At 40.2% G+C, this 16176-nt stretch overlaps 1 protein-coding gene across 1 annotated transcript; it reads right to left on the reverse strand.

Annotated features, from left to right (window-relative positions):
• Nucleotides 1-2448: 2448 nt before the first annotated feature.
• On the reverse strand, nucleotides 2449-6947 carry LOC148147403 (uncharacterized). Its single transcript, XM_087995619.1, has 7 exons — nucleotides 6893-6947; nucleotides 6412-6726; nucleotides 5130-5450; nucleotides 4034-4147; nucleotides 3377-3424; nucleotides 2774-2871; nucleotides 2449-2577 (listed from the first exon to the last, which is right to left on the reverse strand). The coding sequence occupies exons 1-7, from the start codon at nucleotides 6945-6947 to the stop codon at nucleotides 2449-2451; spliced, it is 1080 nt and encodes a 359-aa protein (XP_087851745.1).
• Nucleotides 6948-16176: the final 9229 nt, after the last annotated feature.

Consider the following 16176-nt stretch of genomic DNA (forward strand, 5'->3'; position numbering starts at 1 on the left):
AAACCAATTCGTACAGCAAATGCATTAATTAAGTTGAAACTTAATGTACAAAACGAACAGAGGCATGGTATTGAAAAACGGAATCTGTGTTCATGTTTGTAGCCTCATTGCCAGGGATCCAGTTTCGAATCCACTCTCGGGCGACTGTCTTTTATATGCAGTTTGCACAATTTCCCCGAGTTTGCGTGGGTTTCCTCCGGGTGCACCGGTTTCCTGCCACGGTCCAGAGATCTGCAGGTTAGGTGAATTACCATGCTAACTTGCCCACAGTGTTCAGGAATGTCTAGATTAGGTGCATTAGTCATGGGAAATATAGAGTAATAGGGTAGGGAAATGGGTCTGGGTGGAATATTTTTCAGAGGGTCAGTGTGGACGCGTTGGGCCGAATGGATTGCTTCCACATTGTAGGGATTCTATGATTCTAAAATTGGGACTCACACTAAGTAATGAAACACTGAGTACAAAATTTCCCCTTTGGTATTTTGCCCTTGCAATTGAGCTATTCGGGATTAAAAACTTACAATCGAAGCATTATTTATGACAGACACAAATGCCGAGGCTACCCTACGAAATGTCCAAGGGGAACAATTTCCATATTTGGGCAGGCTCCCTCCTATGAAACTAGAGCCAATGCTGACATACAGTGATAGGGACAGGGAGGTAGAAATTGCTGAGGGACTTTTGAGCAATGGGTTATGTTGACACTGTCCCGTGAAACATCCTGACACATTTCCTTTGCCTTTCAGTACAAAAGTGCAGGTGTCAATTAATTTTATTCGTACCTGTGAGATAAGGACGACATATGGGTCAATGGCTTCATTGTTGCCAGGCGTTAGGAGGGTTTAGTCATGGGTATCTATGTGATATGCTTTCTCTGATAAAGACCTCATATTAGAAGATTCCTACAGCCCCCTGCTGCACAAGTGGAGACACTCATTCTCTATATTCTTTGTCATTGTGATTCACATTGTCCAGCTCAGAATTCCAGCAAGATCGAAGAAAACAGTAGTACCTTGGAATATGAGGTGACCATACCGGGCATGGTCTTACACTTATCCTCCTCCTTGCCACAGTGACCGTTACGACAGATGAACCATGTTTCTCCCTTACTCCTTTTCTAACTGTCCTTTTACATGACGTGGTCATTCAAACATAGTTGCTGCAACCCTTTCACAATTGTCAGTCCACCTTCCCCCATTTAGCCTGAAGCATCCAGACTGCACGATCAGATTGCCATGACTCCTTCAAGTGACAACAGTCTCCCTGCGTTAGTCCCAGGTGAACATAGAAACCAATCTTGACTACTCGACCCTTCAGCTATGATCGACCATTGAATAAGATCATGGCCGATCAAATTTTAACCTCGATTTTTCATTCCCTAGGTCATCAACAATCGAACAATTTCTGCTTTAAATTATTTTAAGATTCTATATCCACTGCTTTTTGAGCAAAGGGACTCCCACTCCTAAGAACATAAGAATATAAGAGCCACAAGCAGGTAAAACCAATGCCATCCCTCCATTCAGCTCCGCAATTCGACACAAACATGATTGATTTCCTCTCGTCCTCAACTCCATTTTCCTGCCCGCTCTCTATTACTCATTCATCCTCTGAGACATTTTCATTTCTCATCCCATTTTCCGTTTAGTTTCCGTGAATGTACCTAATAGGACAGCTCTGGGCAAGCTGTGGCCAGATTCTTCACTCGTGACTATCAATCTGACGAGTAGTTTTAATCCCAGCCATGGACTAATCTCCGTGAAGCAACAGGACTGGCGATATTCCAGTCCTTAGACTGCAGACTCTGACCAAGACCAACCTGATCAGGGACCTCACTTTCCTTGTCCTTTAGAATTGTATTAGAGATTGCTCTTCACTTCGTGTTTCAAGACATCCTGAATGCTTAGTACTACCAAGGTTTTGAGACATGGTTGCCTGCTGGCTACACATGACGTGCCTTTGACTCATACTGTTGGCACTGATTGTAGGGTTAGACTGATAGAGCACATTGCCTACATCAGGTTCAATGTCCTATTGAAAAAGAATTGCTCATCTGCAAGACAAAGTTGCACGGCTTTGAGACTTCACTAATAGCAGGGCAAAGCATAGATTCTGAGATGATGCAAGAGGTCAGTAATTGAATGCACGAGAATTGAGCAAGCGAGGCAGCATTCCATGTACTCAAAGTATCTTTCCACCCGACTTTCAACACAGGTCATTGGTGCTCTTGACAACAACTAAGTAAAATTAATCTGGTATTAGAGTACAAGTACTAACTATTGCTATCTGATATATCGCTGGAATGCTTATCCACGGAGAAGTGAAATTTAACACGCCTGAAGTTCAAATCTGCAAAACATGCAATCAAAACACGTCCAAACATCTTCTGCGTCTAATTTGTTACGGCTTGCTATTTCTTGCTGGTGCATAGTTATCTTCTGTTCCTTTTCATCTTCCAGTCTGCAGCGCTGCATACTCTATGCCTTCTTTGGGATGATGGTACTTCTCCGGTTTCATTGCACTATTCAACTTTAGAGCAGTATATGTCACCTTATTAGCGACAGCGTCTTGTCCGACCTGTAAAGGCAGCATTTAGAAATATTGTTGGAATAATATGGAACAGGATGTCCTCAAAGTGGTCATCAGAAGGACATGGAACTGACTTTCTGTATCTCACATGGTCAATGTGAACTGAGGCAAAAGCCTTCACTGACATCCTGAATCTCGATTTCATCCTAATAATGTAAATTCTCCCTTGGTTATTCAGTCTTACCTCGGCGTATGTGCTTCTTTCTACTTCAAATATACGTCTTGGAGTCCTCTTGCCTCTGTTGAATTCTACCGCAGTGTATTGCACACCCTCCGACGGCGCTTCCTGCCAGGGACAGATGCAAAATATTTCATTAAGTCCCTATTTCATGATTTTAACAATTCGTTCACCAAGCAGGGAACAAATGTACCCTTGGCCCGACATCACTTGCAGAATCCACGTTTCAGATATATTCACGACATTACAAACATTAATGCATTGTGGGCAATTTTACAAGCTAAACTTTTCTTGACATGCATTTCGTAACACAATGTTTCAATGTCAAAAAGTGTCGGCATTGGAGAGGATTTATTTTCAATCGAAATAATGACTGGAAGTGTAAAGTGCTATTAGCTAGAAACATTCTCATAAATATGACCAGATTTTAAAAATACAATTAACATTATTTATCAAAAAGGCCATTGCACCAACTGCATTTCAAACGTCGTTGAGTGAGCATATACTTCAATAAATAACCTTAAAGCGTTCTGAGGTGATTAGCATATTTCTGCCATCATTGCATGCGTCCCGGGCATTGCAAACCCCTGTGGTGATGAAGGAATGAACTCATTACCTTGTCACGACGATCCGGTTGCCTTGTGCATTCTCCTTCATCTGCATACCAATGAAATATAATTACACTATGAGATGGAATTATTAACTCAGTTTTCGTGTGGAAAATGAAGCGTTACATTTCTGAATCAAAGCGATTGAAAAAGACTGTCAATGTTCAGTTGCTACACAACAATAATGAAGAAGGGAGAATATGACATGGTCAACATCAGTTTCTAGTCCTCCCGTTCTTTAAGGAAGAATCATTGCTAGGAAGAAGAATCACATTGCCAGCTTCATTTCTGGCAGGGTACAATTCATTAGTTATGTTCAAAAGTGACGTTTTTCTTTGGAAACTAATACTCCTGAGAAATATTAACATTCTAATGAATTGCACCCTGCCAGAAATGAAGCTGTTAATGTTCAAAAGTGACGTTTTTCCTTCGAAACTAATATTCCTGAGAATTATTAACATACTGATCACAAAATTATAACTATTTCTGCGTTATGAAATGGGTCTGAAACAATCTGAACTCGCTTAGAAAGTAATCATTTGCGTTTTCACCTTTAAATCATTTGGCTTTCTCCCGAACATGCTAATTCCCCTTCATCCCCTTTATTGTCCTCAGACTTCAACTGGATCGAAAATCAAGAGTTGACAGTATTTCTTACTTCTGTTAGATCGAAGCCCATATCGCTTTACAATTATGGTCACAAGCACGAGAAACGAAAATCCAACTGCCGCACAAATTGGAGTCCAGAAAATGAGTGAACTGTTGATACTGTCTGCAAAATTAAGAGGACATTAATTGCTGGTGGTGCTTGGATAGGAACTATTAAGAACTGCAAGAACCGCATTGTTGAAGGGCAGTGAAAAAATAGAAGTGCCAAATATTCTTTCAGTTGAATGTCGAAGTCACTTCCATTTCCAATAGATGGCAAATTCGGAATCAGTTTCTGGAATGGATTGTTGGTTTGTACATCACAAAGGACTGTTTGCAAAGGTCGGGACACAAAACTGGGTGATTATCCTTGGACTAAAATACTGTTCTTCTGGACTTTGTTACGGATTAACACACGTTTTCTTGAAATTAGAGTCATGATTTCACAAGCATTTTCTTCGCTGGTCACATCAAATTCTGAAATGGGGTGATCGGATTACGAACCTTTTGCAAGTAAGTGAACTGTCTTTTTGATATTCATTGTATAACAAAAGACATCTACAAGCTTTGTCAATTGTCGTTTTAAGACAGGACAATATATTGTCAAAGTTAATGCATCAACTTTGCGCACCATAGACAAGTCTCGTCCTCACATAAGCTTTGTGTTAAGCGTGAGCGCGATCCCGATTGAACGTGCCCTGGGTGGTTGAGAGATAATACAGTACTTGATAAGGGATGTCTTAGAATTCTGCCTGGACACAACCAACGGGGAATGCAGGTTGGGCGAAACCAAACAAAACAAAGACCTCCCTTTGTATCGGGAAAGTAGGCAGTCGTCAGGAATGAAGCATTTTTACACGTAAGCAAAACTAGTGAATGAGATGAAGGCAGAAATGGATTGAACAGCTCACGTCTAAACATTATTACTACGACATAAATAAAGGAATTAGAATGTAAATAAGGTTTTGTTGCTTTCAACACAAATGACAACTTAATAGAAGGAATTAAAATATGGCATTTCCCACGAAAACACTGCAGATTAGCTCCATAATATGCATACATTATGTGATGCATTTCGTTACATACTATAACAATAGTTAACTCACCTTGTTGGTCTCCAGAAAGTGTGAAAATAGTGTGGACGACGACAGCAGGAGTCTTTAGGGAGACGTGAGATACCGAACAGGTATACATGGTATTACTCGAAGGAGGTCGAGACACAGCCAAAGAACTGGATACTTCATACAACCCCTCGCTGTTCTGCACTTTATTAGTATTTATTCCGACTGTAGTTTCGGAGTCGTTTATATACCAGGCGAGAGTGAAATCCTCCGGATAAAATGGAACTGTTTCACACAGAAGGGTCAAAGAAACTGGTGAGTTTTCTTTATTTAACCTGGACGTAATTTTCAGTGGTACTGGGGAAACTGCATGAAAAGAATTGAAAAAGCCATGTTATTGGAAAACCGGAAAATGTTAAATTTGAGCATGCTTTTCAACCACTCTGTTTTATCACAATCTCAGCATTCAAAGACGCAGCTTATTGTCTACATAACTTTATGTGCAAGCTTTCGAACTGTGGCATTTATTCACTTTTACTTGAAGTATCGGCTCCAATTCTTGCTTTTTCTCGGCAGAAGATAGCTACAATTTGCTGAGAAATGTTTGTCTCTTGTATTTGAATAACTTAATTCAAATGAGCCCGGGCAGTGGAAAGGACAAAGAAAGTAATGTTCATCAGCCCTTGTGTTTTGACGCTCACATGAAGAGTAACGATGAAAATGCTGCTTGTCGTTCAAATGATGATTATTACGTTAGCCAAATTTCAAAACCAAAGTATTGTTACTCAAGAAATATATTAAATCTGTTGAACCCCAGGAGCTACCGATTATCTGTATTGTTTTAGATACTAATTGGGGGGCACTGAATCTACTGCGTTGTAAGCTTCAAAATGTGACTTCTTTTGAATTGCTCCCCTTCATCAGTAAGTAACTTCACTCTGATTTTCAAGCCATGACGCGGAAATTATGTAAGAGCTAGTTTCTGTACGCTTCAACCTCAGAAGGGGTAATTGGGTGTAGTCAGGACATCAATAACACACCACAGACTAGCTACATTGTTGTGCTCGCATTGACATAAGTTGCTTGTTGTCGAGTATTTGCATCGGAAATTCTGCTGGTAAACACCTGGTATTTAAGGTGCCTTTGGAATTATGATGGTTAATAGTTATAAAAGATTCCGTTTTTTGCCTGTGATATTGATTGTCCAATTACAATACTTTCAAGAGAATCGAATTACTAAGTGTAGGTCACCGCTCAAGTGATCAGTCCCCATGATTAAAGTGCAAACGTTCATGAAATAAGCGATCAGTATCACGCTCTCACTTACCGTGCACAAATAAATGGGAACCAGTTCCATTTATTTGACCTATTCCTTGATAAATCACACCGCAGTGGTAGACTCCAGACTCTTGAATGGTAACGCTCAGCAAGTTACAGAAAGCTGATGCTTCATTGTCAGCACCAAATCGTTTTCTGGGAAGCGTCTGAAAATGATCATTTCCAATCTGCTTCCACCAAATAACCTTCGGTTTTGAACGGGGCCGAGAGCTGGGGAATGTGCAGTGGAATGTAACGTCCTCCCCTCTGTTCACAGTTATTTCTTTGGGCGTTTGAGTAACACTGGACGAAGTGTGATCCGCAGCTGTTAGAAACAAAGTAAGATACAGATAACTGTCGTATACGGCATCAAGATAGAAGAATTCAATACTTCAACAGAGAGATGAATTAATATTCTTTAAATGAACGAGGAGCTGTTTCGAAAGCCTTTAATTAATTAAAGCAGATCTGTCAATTAAATAAGCAAGTACCGGTAAGAATGGACTCAAGTAGAATCAAACAAAGAAAATTCATCCTCGCTGTCATTCTAAGCAATGGATTCAACTGACGACTCTGTACAGTTCGTGCGAGTTGGTAACTGCTGAGATTCGTTTCCGGTTTGTTTTCTGCGAGGTATGTCGCAATGACGTTTAACGTTCTGAGAGTGTAGTTGGTATTTTGAGCCTCATATGTTCAACGTTACTTTGTAGTTTCTGTGTTTATTTCACGTCTGAAATCACACGTATCACTGGAAGCAAAGTTTCGGAAAAGCCATTTCATTTTCAAATGCAAAGTTAACTCACACTGCTGATGTCCATACTGTTTCTAAACACGAGTTGATCTGACTCCATCGTTCTCCTGGTCAGTGCGTCCAGATCTTAATCACAATTTTGGGCACGTGGCACTTGTTTTGACTTTTATCATAATGGAAGACTCTGGTTCTTGTCACTTCTTTAATGTGATCAGTAGGCTATTATCATTCCTTTCCGAGTTCTTATAATAGGAACAAAGGCATCAAATCTCCTCTCAACTTTCTCTTCATAAATGGAAATTGCCCGAGTTTCTCTACTAAACTTCGTCCTTCGTCCATGGAATCAGGTATGTTTTGTGTCAGTCATCTCTCAGTGAGTTGGGATTTCCTTTCTGTGCTAGAATATACTGGGTGCAAATTACACTCCAGGAAGAGAAGACAAAAACCAAGGCAGACAGTAATGGAATATACTACAATGGCAGGGGTGCCGCCTTTCAAATGGATGTTAAATAATCCTTGCAGATCTTTTTTTCAAAGAAGCGCACTGGAATTATTGGCGTTCTTTCCAATATTTGCGCTTCATTCGGCATAAAAACTCAGATTGCCTTTTTTTAAACGGATTACCGTTTGCAGAGGTGGGCAGGATATGATGTCAGCTGCGTTTTTTTTTTAATGACAATGAATGCACTGGTAAAATAATTCATTGAGTGCAATCTGGTGTCGGAATTACAACCGCCCTACAAAAGCTATGAAATTGAAAGCTTTGTTTCATTCTTAAAACTTGTTTCAGCTCAATTTCGAAATGTATTCATATCGTTCCGGACGGGCAAAGCCCAGAAATCTACGCAATGCAGCAGTTCAGTCCGAGCCGTGTTTGGGAAATCTGCACCAGAATTTCCTTGCCTTAGTAGAATGTGGTCATACTTATAATGCTAAGGACTCAGGAAGAATTATTCATTATTTGCTCTACTTACTTTGTCACTTTCACCAGTCTGTGCACAAATATCCCTGGTCCCTCTACTCTGGAACTCAAAGTAAGACTGTTCCTTTCATTTGATATTGTCTGCTCGTGTTTTTCGCTGGTTGCTATCTTTGCTACAAGTACAGCAACTTCGATTGATTCGGTGCGCATTAGGTTTGATATCTGCCTTGCTTACTGAGTCATTATTAAAATGCTTTCGAAGTACCATATATCTGAACATCCACATTCTCTATTATTTAGGAAAATCATAATCAAGTTAATGAGACATGCCTTGCCTTTCGGAAATGCGGATTGATTGCCGATAGGGGCAGGAGTTGGCCATTTGGCCCCTCAAACCTGCTCCAATGTTTAATATGGTCATGACTAATCGTCCAACTCAGCACCCTGTTTTTGCTTTCTTCCCACACCCTTTGATCTCTTTATGTCTAAGAACAGTATCTAACTCCTTCATGAAAACATTCAACCGTTTTCTATGACAAAGAATTAATTTGGTTTTTATGACAGAGTATGGAAACAGAGCAGTGAAGAGAAAACCAGGTGGTGACATGCAACAAAGGTTGACGAGGTAATAGGGAAAAGGAAGACCAAGATGCAGCAACACGTTGCAGGTTGAGTGCACAAACAATTGTATCAACTTTGAGAAACGGTGTTGAGTCAAATAGGGTTGTTGTCAGTTTGGATGTTCACTTATTTGAAATAATAGCTAAATTATGAACCCATTAAGGCAAGTGAATCCAATTTGAATAGGTGCAATGGAGGACATGGTGTAAGGCTCCAGTAGGTAAAAACACTGACTGCAGATGCTGGAAACCAGATTCTGGATTAGAGTGGTGCTGGAAAAGCACAGCAGTTCAGACAGCATCCAAGGAGCAGGAAAATCGACGTTTTGGGCAAAAGCGTCACACTTTTCAAGTGCCACTTCAACACGCCACTGTGTTCCCTGGCCATCTTTGTATCGGGTTTGCTGTTTGTCTCTGCCTGAGACAGCAGTTAACCACAATGGAATGACTTTTGCAAGGCAGAGTACAATTTGCCTTAATCAATTTACTCTTATTCGAAAATGTATCAAAAATACCAAGTATCAATAATATCCAAATATCAAAATATTCCCAAATACAACTTGTAAGCAGTTAAAAGGAACTACACAAGTCACCCTCTGCTTCTTTTACCCGAAACGTCGATTTTCCTGCTCCTTAAAGGCTGTCTGAATTACTGTGCTTTTCCAGCACCATTCTAATCCAAAGTAAGGCTCCTGTAGTGCGGTAGTGCTGTTCCTAACTCTGAAACAAGAAACTTCATGCCTTGCCTGCTTCAAACGTATATAATAATGTCTGAAAATATTGAATAGAATTTGTCTGAAGTGCACAATACCCTAATCAGAAAGTTTGAATTTTTTAAATCTCAAGAATTGAGGAGCTTTCCTGGCACTGTGCGAGCAGAAGGAGTTAGAATTTGCTTTTTTGCCAAGTAATGTAATCCTTGTATTTCGATTTTCCTAAAACTTATAGAATAGAATTCAGAGAATCCCTACAGTGTGGAAATGGGCCATTTGGCCCAACAAGTCCATACCAACGCTCCAAAAAGTATCCCACCCAAACACATTCCCCTACACTATTGTGCTACATTTCCCCTGACTAAAGCACCTAACCTACATTTTCCTGAACACTATGGGCAATTTAGCATGGCCAATTTACCTAACCTGCACATCTTTGAACTTGTCAGCGTTCCCTCTATTGATTTGGAGCTGGGGTGGACAAAGTTAAGAATCACACAACTACAAGTTACAGTCCAGCAGGTTTATTTGGAAGCAGTAACTTTCGAAGTGCTGCTTCTTCATCAGGGTGGTTGTGAAGCAGGACCAGAAGACACAGAATTGATAGCAAAAGATGACTTTGATGCAATGATACATTGAGCAAACCTAGATTGCTAAGTCGTTCATCTTTTAGAATGGATTTTGCTGGTTACGGTTCTTTAATATATAAATCCCAGAAGTTCATTTAAAGCACGTTTTCAAAATAATTTAAGGTTTTTATAACAAAAGCTGACATCTCAACTCAGACAATGCCTTGCAGCTGCGAAGTTAGAGTCTGACTGTATCCCAAACTTGAGTCAGACTGGTTCTATTCCAAAGCGGAATTTACAAATATTATATGAATACATTGCCTGCATTGACTGCTTGCAGTTACTGCATTTTTAAGCAAAATAGAACACATTTGGAAGTTGAATTCTGCAAATACAAAGTCACCCCATTAACGTATATGTGTGTGGCGTGGAGTAGAGAGAGAGAGAGATCGCGTGATAGCAAAGGAGCAGAGCAGAAGCTGATAGCCAAGTACGGTACCCATGAGAATGGCCTCGATCAGGTCATTGGGTTCATGTCACACTACATGGGACCCCACTCCAACATCGTATACACACACACAAGCACACACACACACACTTACATACTCAGATACTCACACAGACCCTCTCTCAGACACAAGTTCTCTCTCATACGCACACACATACTCCTCCGACACTCACACCCACGCAGACACCCTCTCACAGGCTTATACCCCATCACACTCACATCCGCACTTTACCAGGTTTCCACACACGCAAACACATATTCTCTCACGTGCACGCACACTCACATACCCACACTCACTCCATCTCCCTCATCTGCACGCGCACACACATATATGCTTATGGGGTGAATTTGTATTTGAAGAATTATATTTGTGGATGCATTCTATTTCGCTCAAAAAATGCAGAAACTGCAAGCAGTCAATGCAAGCAGTCAATGCATATAAAACTTGTGAATTCCACTTTGGAAATAGAACCAGTCTGACTCGAGAATGGGATACAGACAGACTCTCACTTCACAACTTTAAGGCTTTGTCTGAGTTGAGATGTCATCTTTGTTATAAAACCTTGAATGATCTTGAGAATGTGACTTAGAAGAAGTTCTGAGATTTACATATTAAAGAACGGAACCAGCAAATCCATTCTAAAAGATGAAATACTTAACAATCTCGCTTTGTTGAATGTATAATTGTACCACTGTAATCTTTTGCTGTAAACTCTGTGTCTGCTGGTCCTGCTTCACAATCACCTATGAAAAAGCAGTGCATCGAAGGTTAGCGCTTTCCAAATAAATCTGTTGGACGATAACCTGGTGTTGTGTGATTTTTAACTTTGTCTCTCTCTGTTGGCAGTGGTTGGAAACAGTTCAAGCTCGAACGGAGAAATTGCGAGTTATTCAAGGTGAACTAGTGAACTGGTAACAGTCATGTACACAGTTAAGGGTAAGGCGAGCAGTACTGGTACCTGAAGGAATGATCGGCACTGATCAATATGACATAACATCTCTAATTTGACGAAAGCTGAACAGACGATCAGGGATGAACCACAACACGAATTTCACCCTCGAGCATTACTCCTGGAGAGAACAACACCAGAGCAACCCCTCGCCAGGAGGTGGGCGGAAAAGAGTGAAGGAACTATGCAGACTGGCCACCTGACTATTCCGAGGTAATGTGTTTCGATTTCAGTGCAGTTTTAAAGTAGCAGAGGGTGACTTGTGTAGTTTCCTTTAACTGCTTACAAGTTGTATTTGGGAATATTTTGATATTTGGATATTTCTGATACTTGGTATTTTTGATACATTTTAGAATAAAAGAGTAAATTGATTAAAGTAAATTGTACTCTGCCTTGCAAAATTCATTCCATTGTGAATAACTGTTGTCTGTTGTCTCAGGCAGAGGCAAGCAGCAAACCCGATACAAAGATGGCCAGGGAACACAGTGGCGTGTTGAAGTGGCTCTTGAAAAGTACAGCTAGTCAGGCAGTATCCGAGGAGCAGGAAAGTCGACGTTGCGGGCATAAACCCTTCATCGAAATGCAGCAGGCAACAAGAAGCTCCACATCATTTTTGCGGACAGAACGTAGGTGTTCTGCAAAGCGGTTCCCCACTCTGCACTTCATCTCTTCCATGTAGGCGGGAACCACGTTTTTGAGTACCAGCATCCACTCCAAAAGGACTGCATACCATCATTTCTGCCACCTCCAACAAAATACCACCACCAGATATATATTGCTGCTGCCTCTCTTGTCAGCCCTCCACATGGACAGCTCCCTGCAGGATATCTTGGTCCACTCCTCCTCCACTCCAAATGCCGCCCCACACTCCGCAGTACCTTCCCACGGAATCACAGAAGTTGGAACACATGCCCTTTTACTCCTCCCTCCTCACTACCCAAGGGCCCGGACACATCTTCCAAGTGAAGCAGCGATTTATCTATACTTCACTCAATCTAGTCGACTTTACTTGCTGCTCACCACATCCAATAGTGAGGAAAATCGGTGGCACATTTACAACTCCAAGCCATGATTTCTTTGCCAGGTTATTTCTGATTTCCACCCAAACTGACTTCTACTTCAAGATGGATTTAATTCATATCACCAGTCACTACCACACTGATATTTTCCTTTATTATCAAACTTTATTAACCTCATCTCCTCTTCCGTTTTTCTTGTTCTTCCAGAGCATTGAATATCATTGAATATACGGAAGCCAAACTTGGTCACTCTAATCGCGATCAACTCATATTCGGTTGTTGCTATTTATGTTGTCAACTCATCGATCATGTTCATTTTATGTTAGCCTGCCTGACTCTCACACACCCACCATGGTAAAACGCTTGCCAGTACTAATTTAGCTACTAATGTGTGAGTTTAAATTATACTGTGACTTCAAGTTGATGGTCCATTATTTCCTTTCATTCTTTTTAACTTGAGATAGGAACGCTGACTTTTTAGCTATATTGTACCATTATTTTCTTGGACTTATTCTTGTTTTCCATTTTTTTCTTCAATGTATCTGCAAATTTTATTTTTCAAGGATTTTGTTCATTGGGGTTAGGAAGTTGCTGTAAGATCATATTATTTCTTAAACTGCCTCAATTGGCCAGATTTACTCCATTCAGCTCCAGCCAGTGGGCACTTGTGATTTTTCACTTGTGATTTTTGTTTGGACGGTGGTAACACCATGTCGGGTATTACACATGGGTCACATCCCGACATTTTCAAACTTCTCATTGGATTTTGAAACTACATGCTCCATGAACCAAATAACTTGCACCAGAATTAGTCTTTTTCATGGCATCAAAATTCATAGAAACATTCAAAATTTTAATTGTTCTACCAGTGCCTGTGTAAAGCAATTTAAATGTCCAGTTTACCTTATGCCACTTCATTTCTCTTGCTAACTTCTCAATTGATGTGTTAATACCTCCGCATTAATTTCCTCCTAATGTATAAGTCGAGCCTTTCGAAAGTTAAACATTTCCTTACTGGATTTCATGCCATGATTTCTCCATTTTCTGCAATTGACATATTTTCATGTTATGTCAGTATTTGCTTTCACTCTTATGAAATACTTTTTGCCTCTTTTCTTCAAGCTCAACATTTTATGTTCCAATTCCCTTTTCATCTTCTTTCCGGCTTCCACTTTATTCATCCCACATTCTATCACAAGCTTATGTATGAACATAAAATATGGGAGCAGAATTAAACCATTGAAAAGATAAACGTCAACTTCGTTTTTCTGCCTTTTTCCTCCATGTGTTGGTACACTTACTGATTTTAAAACCTGCCCACATCAGTTTTGAATCTGCTTCAGCAACTGTCTGGCCTACAACTCCAAGGATTCACTACCAACCAGTAGAAGAAATTCACCCTAATCTCGGTCTTAAGTGAGCATTCCTTTCCTCTGAGATTATGCCCACTGCCCCCATATTCTCTCGAGATATGAAACAGCATCTCCGGATGTACCCTGTAAAGTTCCTAAAGAATCATTCGTTGTCATAAGGTGTTCTTCCAACTTCCAAAGAGTGAGTAGGGTCTGTACTCAATCCCTCCTCATAATATAGTCCCTCCAAACCTGGAATAAGGATGGACAACCTTGACTGAATTGGCTCAACGTGACAAATCTTTCCCTAGATCAGGAGACCAAAACTGTTCACGGTATTCCAGCTATTGTTTAACTCTTGCTTTTATACTTTTAGCATGAACTCCTTCTTCTTTATATTTCATTGCCTAGAAATTTGCTGTGTTTTCTCTCTTGTTCAAGCAGGTTTAACTGTCACTCAATCTTAACTGACTCCAATATCTCCCTTGGAGTAACAGTTCTTTCTTGTATTATAGAAAGCCCAAATGCTGGTATAATAGTTCAATTATTCTTTGTCTTCCTGGCTCTGGACGGTAATACATTTGCTAATTCTATCAGGCTGGCTTTTGTTATCTCTCGAAAATTTGTCAAGGATTTCTCAACTGCAATAGCATTCGTCTGTGTACAAAGCTATCTTATTTCCGAATGCTAAGGCTGGTATCTGCCCTTAAAGACTTACCCTATCTCCAGATGTAATCTTACATTATCATCATTCAAAGTATGCTGGTGGGGAGCCCCCAGACCTTTGTCACAGCTGAACAGGAAAAAGTGCACCAATAATCACATCCCCACTCTGAAGCAAAGCAAATCAGATGGCTGTTGCCAGGTTTAACTCAAATGTCAGAATTGATTCCAGAAAATGCAAAATAATACATCCTCCTTCTAACTATACAAAAGGCGAAGTGAATTGTTCGAATGATACCCTTGACTGCAAGAGAAAAGGTTACTGTGTACGTTAACATGCTGAAACACTATCTCTGATGCTATGTGGCATAGACGCTGACAGATCTGTCAGATAATAAGTGCTACTTCAAGAACATGGAACAGGTATATTACAGGATAAGCAGGGAAACTAACATTTAATGATTGATTTTAGATTAGTTATAATCACATTTTGAAGTTGATCAATCTAATATTTGGTTTAAGAGTAACCAAAGTAGATCTTGATGTTCCTGCATCATGTGGTCGTGTGCTTAATTTCATTTGACAAAAAAAATGAACCATGGGATTGAAACAGGGTAACGACGATAATCTAATGCTTAAAGTTACAGCTATAAGTTTGAGAAGGGTATATTTAATTTCAGCTCCATGGATCCAAGGTTGAATAATTCCCCACTAATTGCCCTTTAACAAGAAATTAGAGCAACTGCATTCTTCTACCTTTTATTCCCCGACATTTAACGATTAATTAAATACAACCTTTTCATGAAAATTAAATTTTACCTATGTATTTAGGTTACTAATTGTTGATTTTAATATCGTTTCAGATTAATTTTTTTTAGAAATTAGCATACTATTAATACACATAAGTTGAAGGATGTCAACCTTGGATCCTTAGTGTATATATAGTTGGAGAGACAGTTAGAGGCAATGAGGAATTTACAAGACCAAGGGGGTGTGATGGATGGCAGTTATAGGAAGGGAGAAAAGTCTCAGATACAGTCACATCGATGGGGTAACTCCAGGAATGGTAAGAGTGTGTTGGAAAATGTAAGGGGTAATGGATTCTCAGGGGAGCCTAGCACGAACAGCCAAGTTTCTGGTATTGAGACTGGCTCTAATGCAATGAGTGGTACGTCGGGTTCCAAGAGATGAGTTGTGTTAAGGGAGTCTCTAGTCCGAGGTACAAAGAGATGTTTCTGTGACCAACAGTGAAAACTCAGAATGGCGTGTTGCTTCCCTGGTGCCAGGATCAAGGATGTCTCAGAGAAGTGCAGAATGTTTACAAGGGGGAGGAGGGCCAGCAGGAAATCATTATACACATTGGAACCAATGGCATAGGAAGGGAAAAGGTTGAGATTCTGAAGGGAGATTACAGAGAGTTAGGCAAGAATTTAAAAAGGAAGTCCTCAAGAGTAGTAATATCTGGATCAATCACACTGCTACGAGCTAGTGAGGGCAGGAATAGGAGGATAGAGCAGATGAATGCATGGCTGAGCAGTTCATATATGGGAGAAGGATTCACATTTTTGGATCATTGCAATCTCTTTTCGGGTAGAAGTGACCTGCACAAAAAGGACGGACTGCACCTAAACTGTAAGGATCTAATATACTGGCAGGGTGATTTGTTAGAGCTACTCGGGTGAATTTAAACTAGTACGGTGGCAGGGTG

The sequence above is a fragment of the Chiloscyllium plagiosum genome, unplaced genomic scaffold, assembly GCF_037043375.1.
Source record: "Chiloscyllium plagiosum isolate Xiang-an unplaced genomic scaffold, Cpla_swu_hap1 HiC_scaffold_17, whole genome shotgun sequence".
Classification (NCBI taxonomy): domain Eukaryota; kingdom Metazoa; phylum Chordata; class Chondrichthyes; order Orectolobiformes; family Hemiscylliidae; genus Chiloscyllium; species Chiloscyllium plagiosum.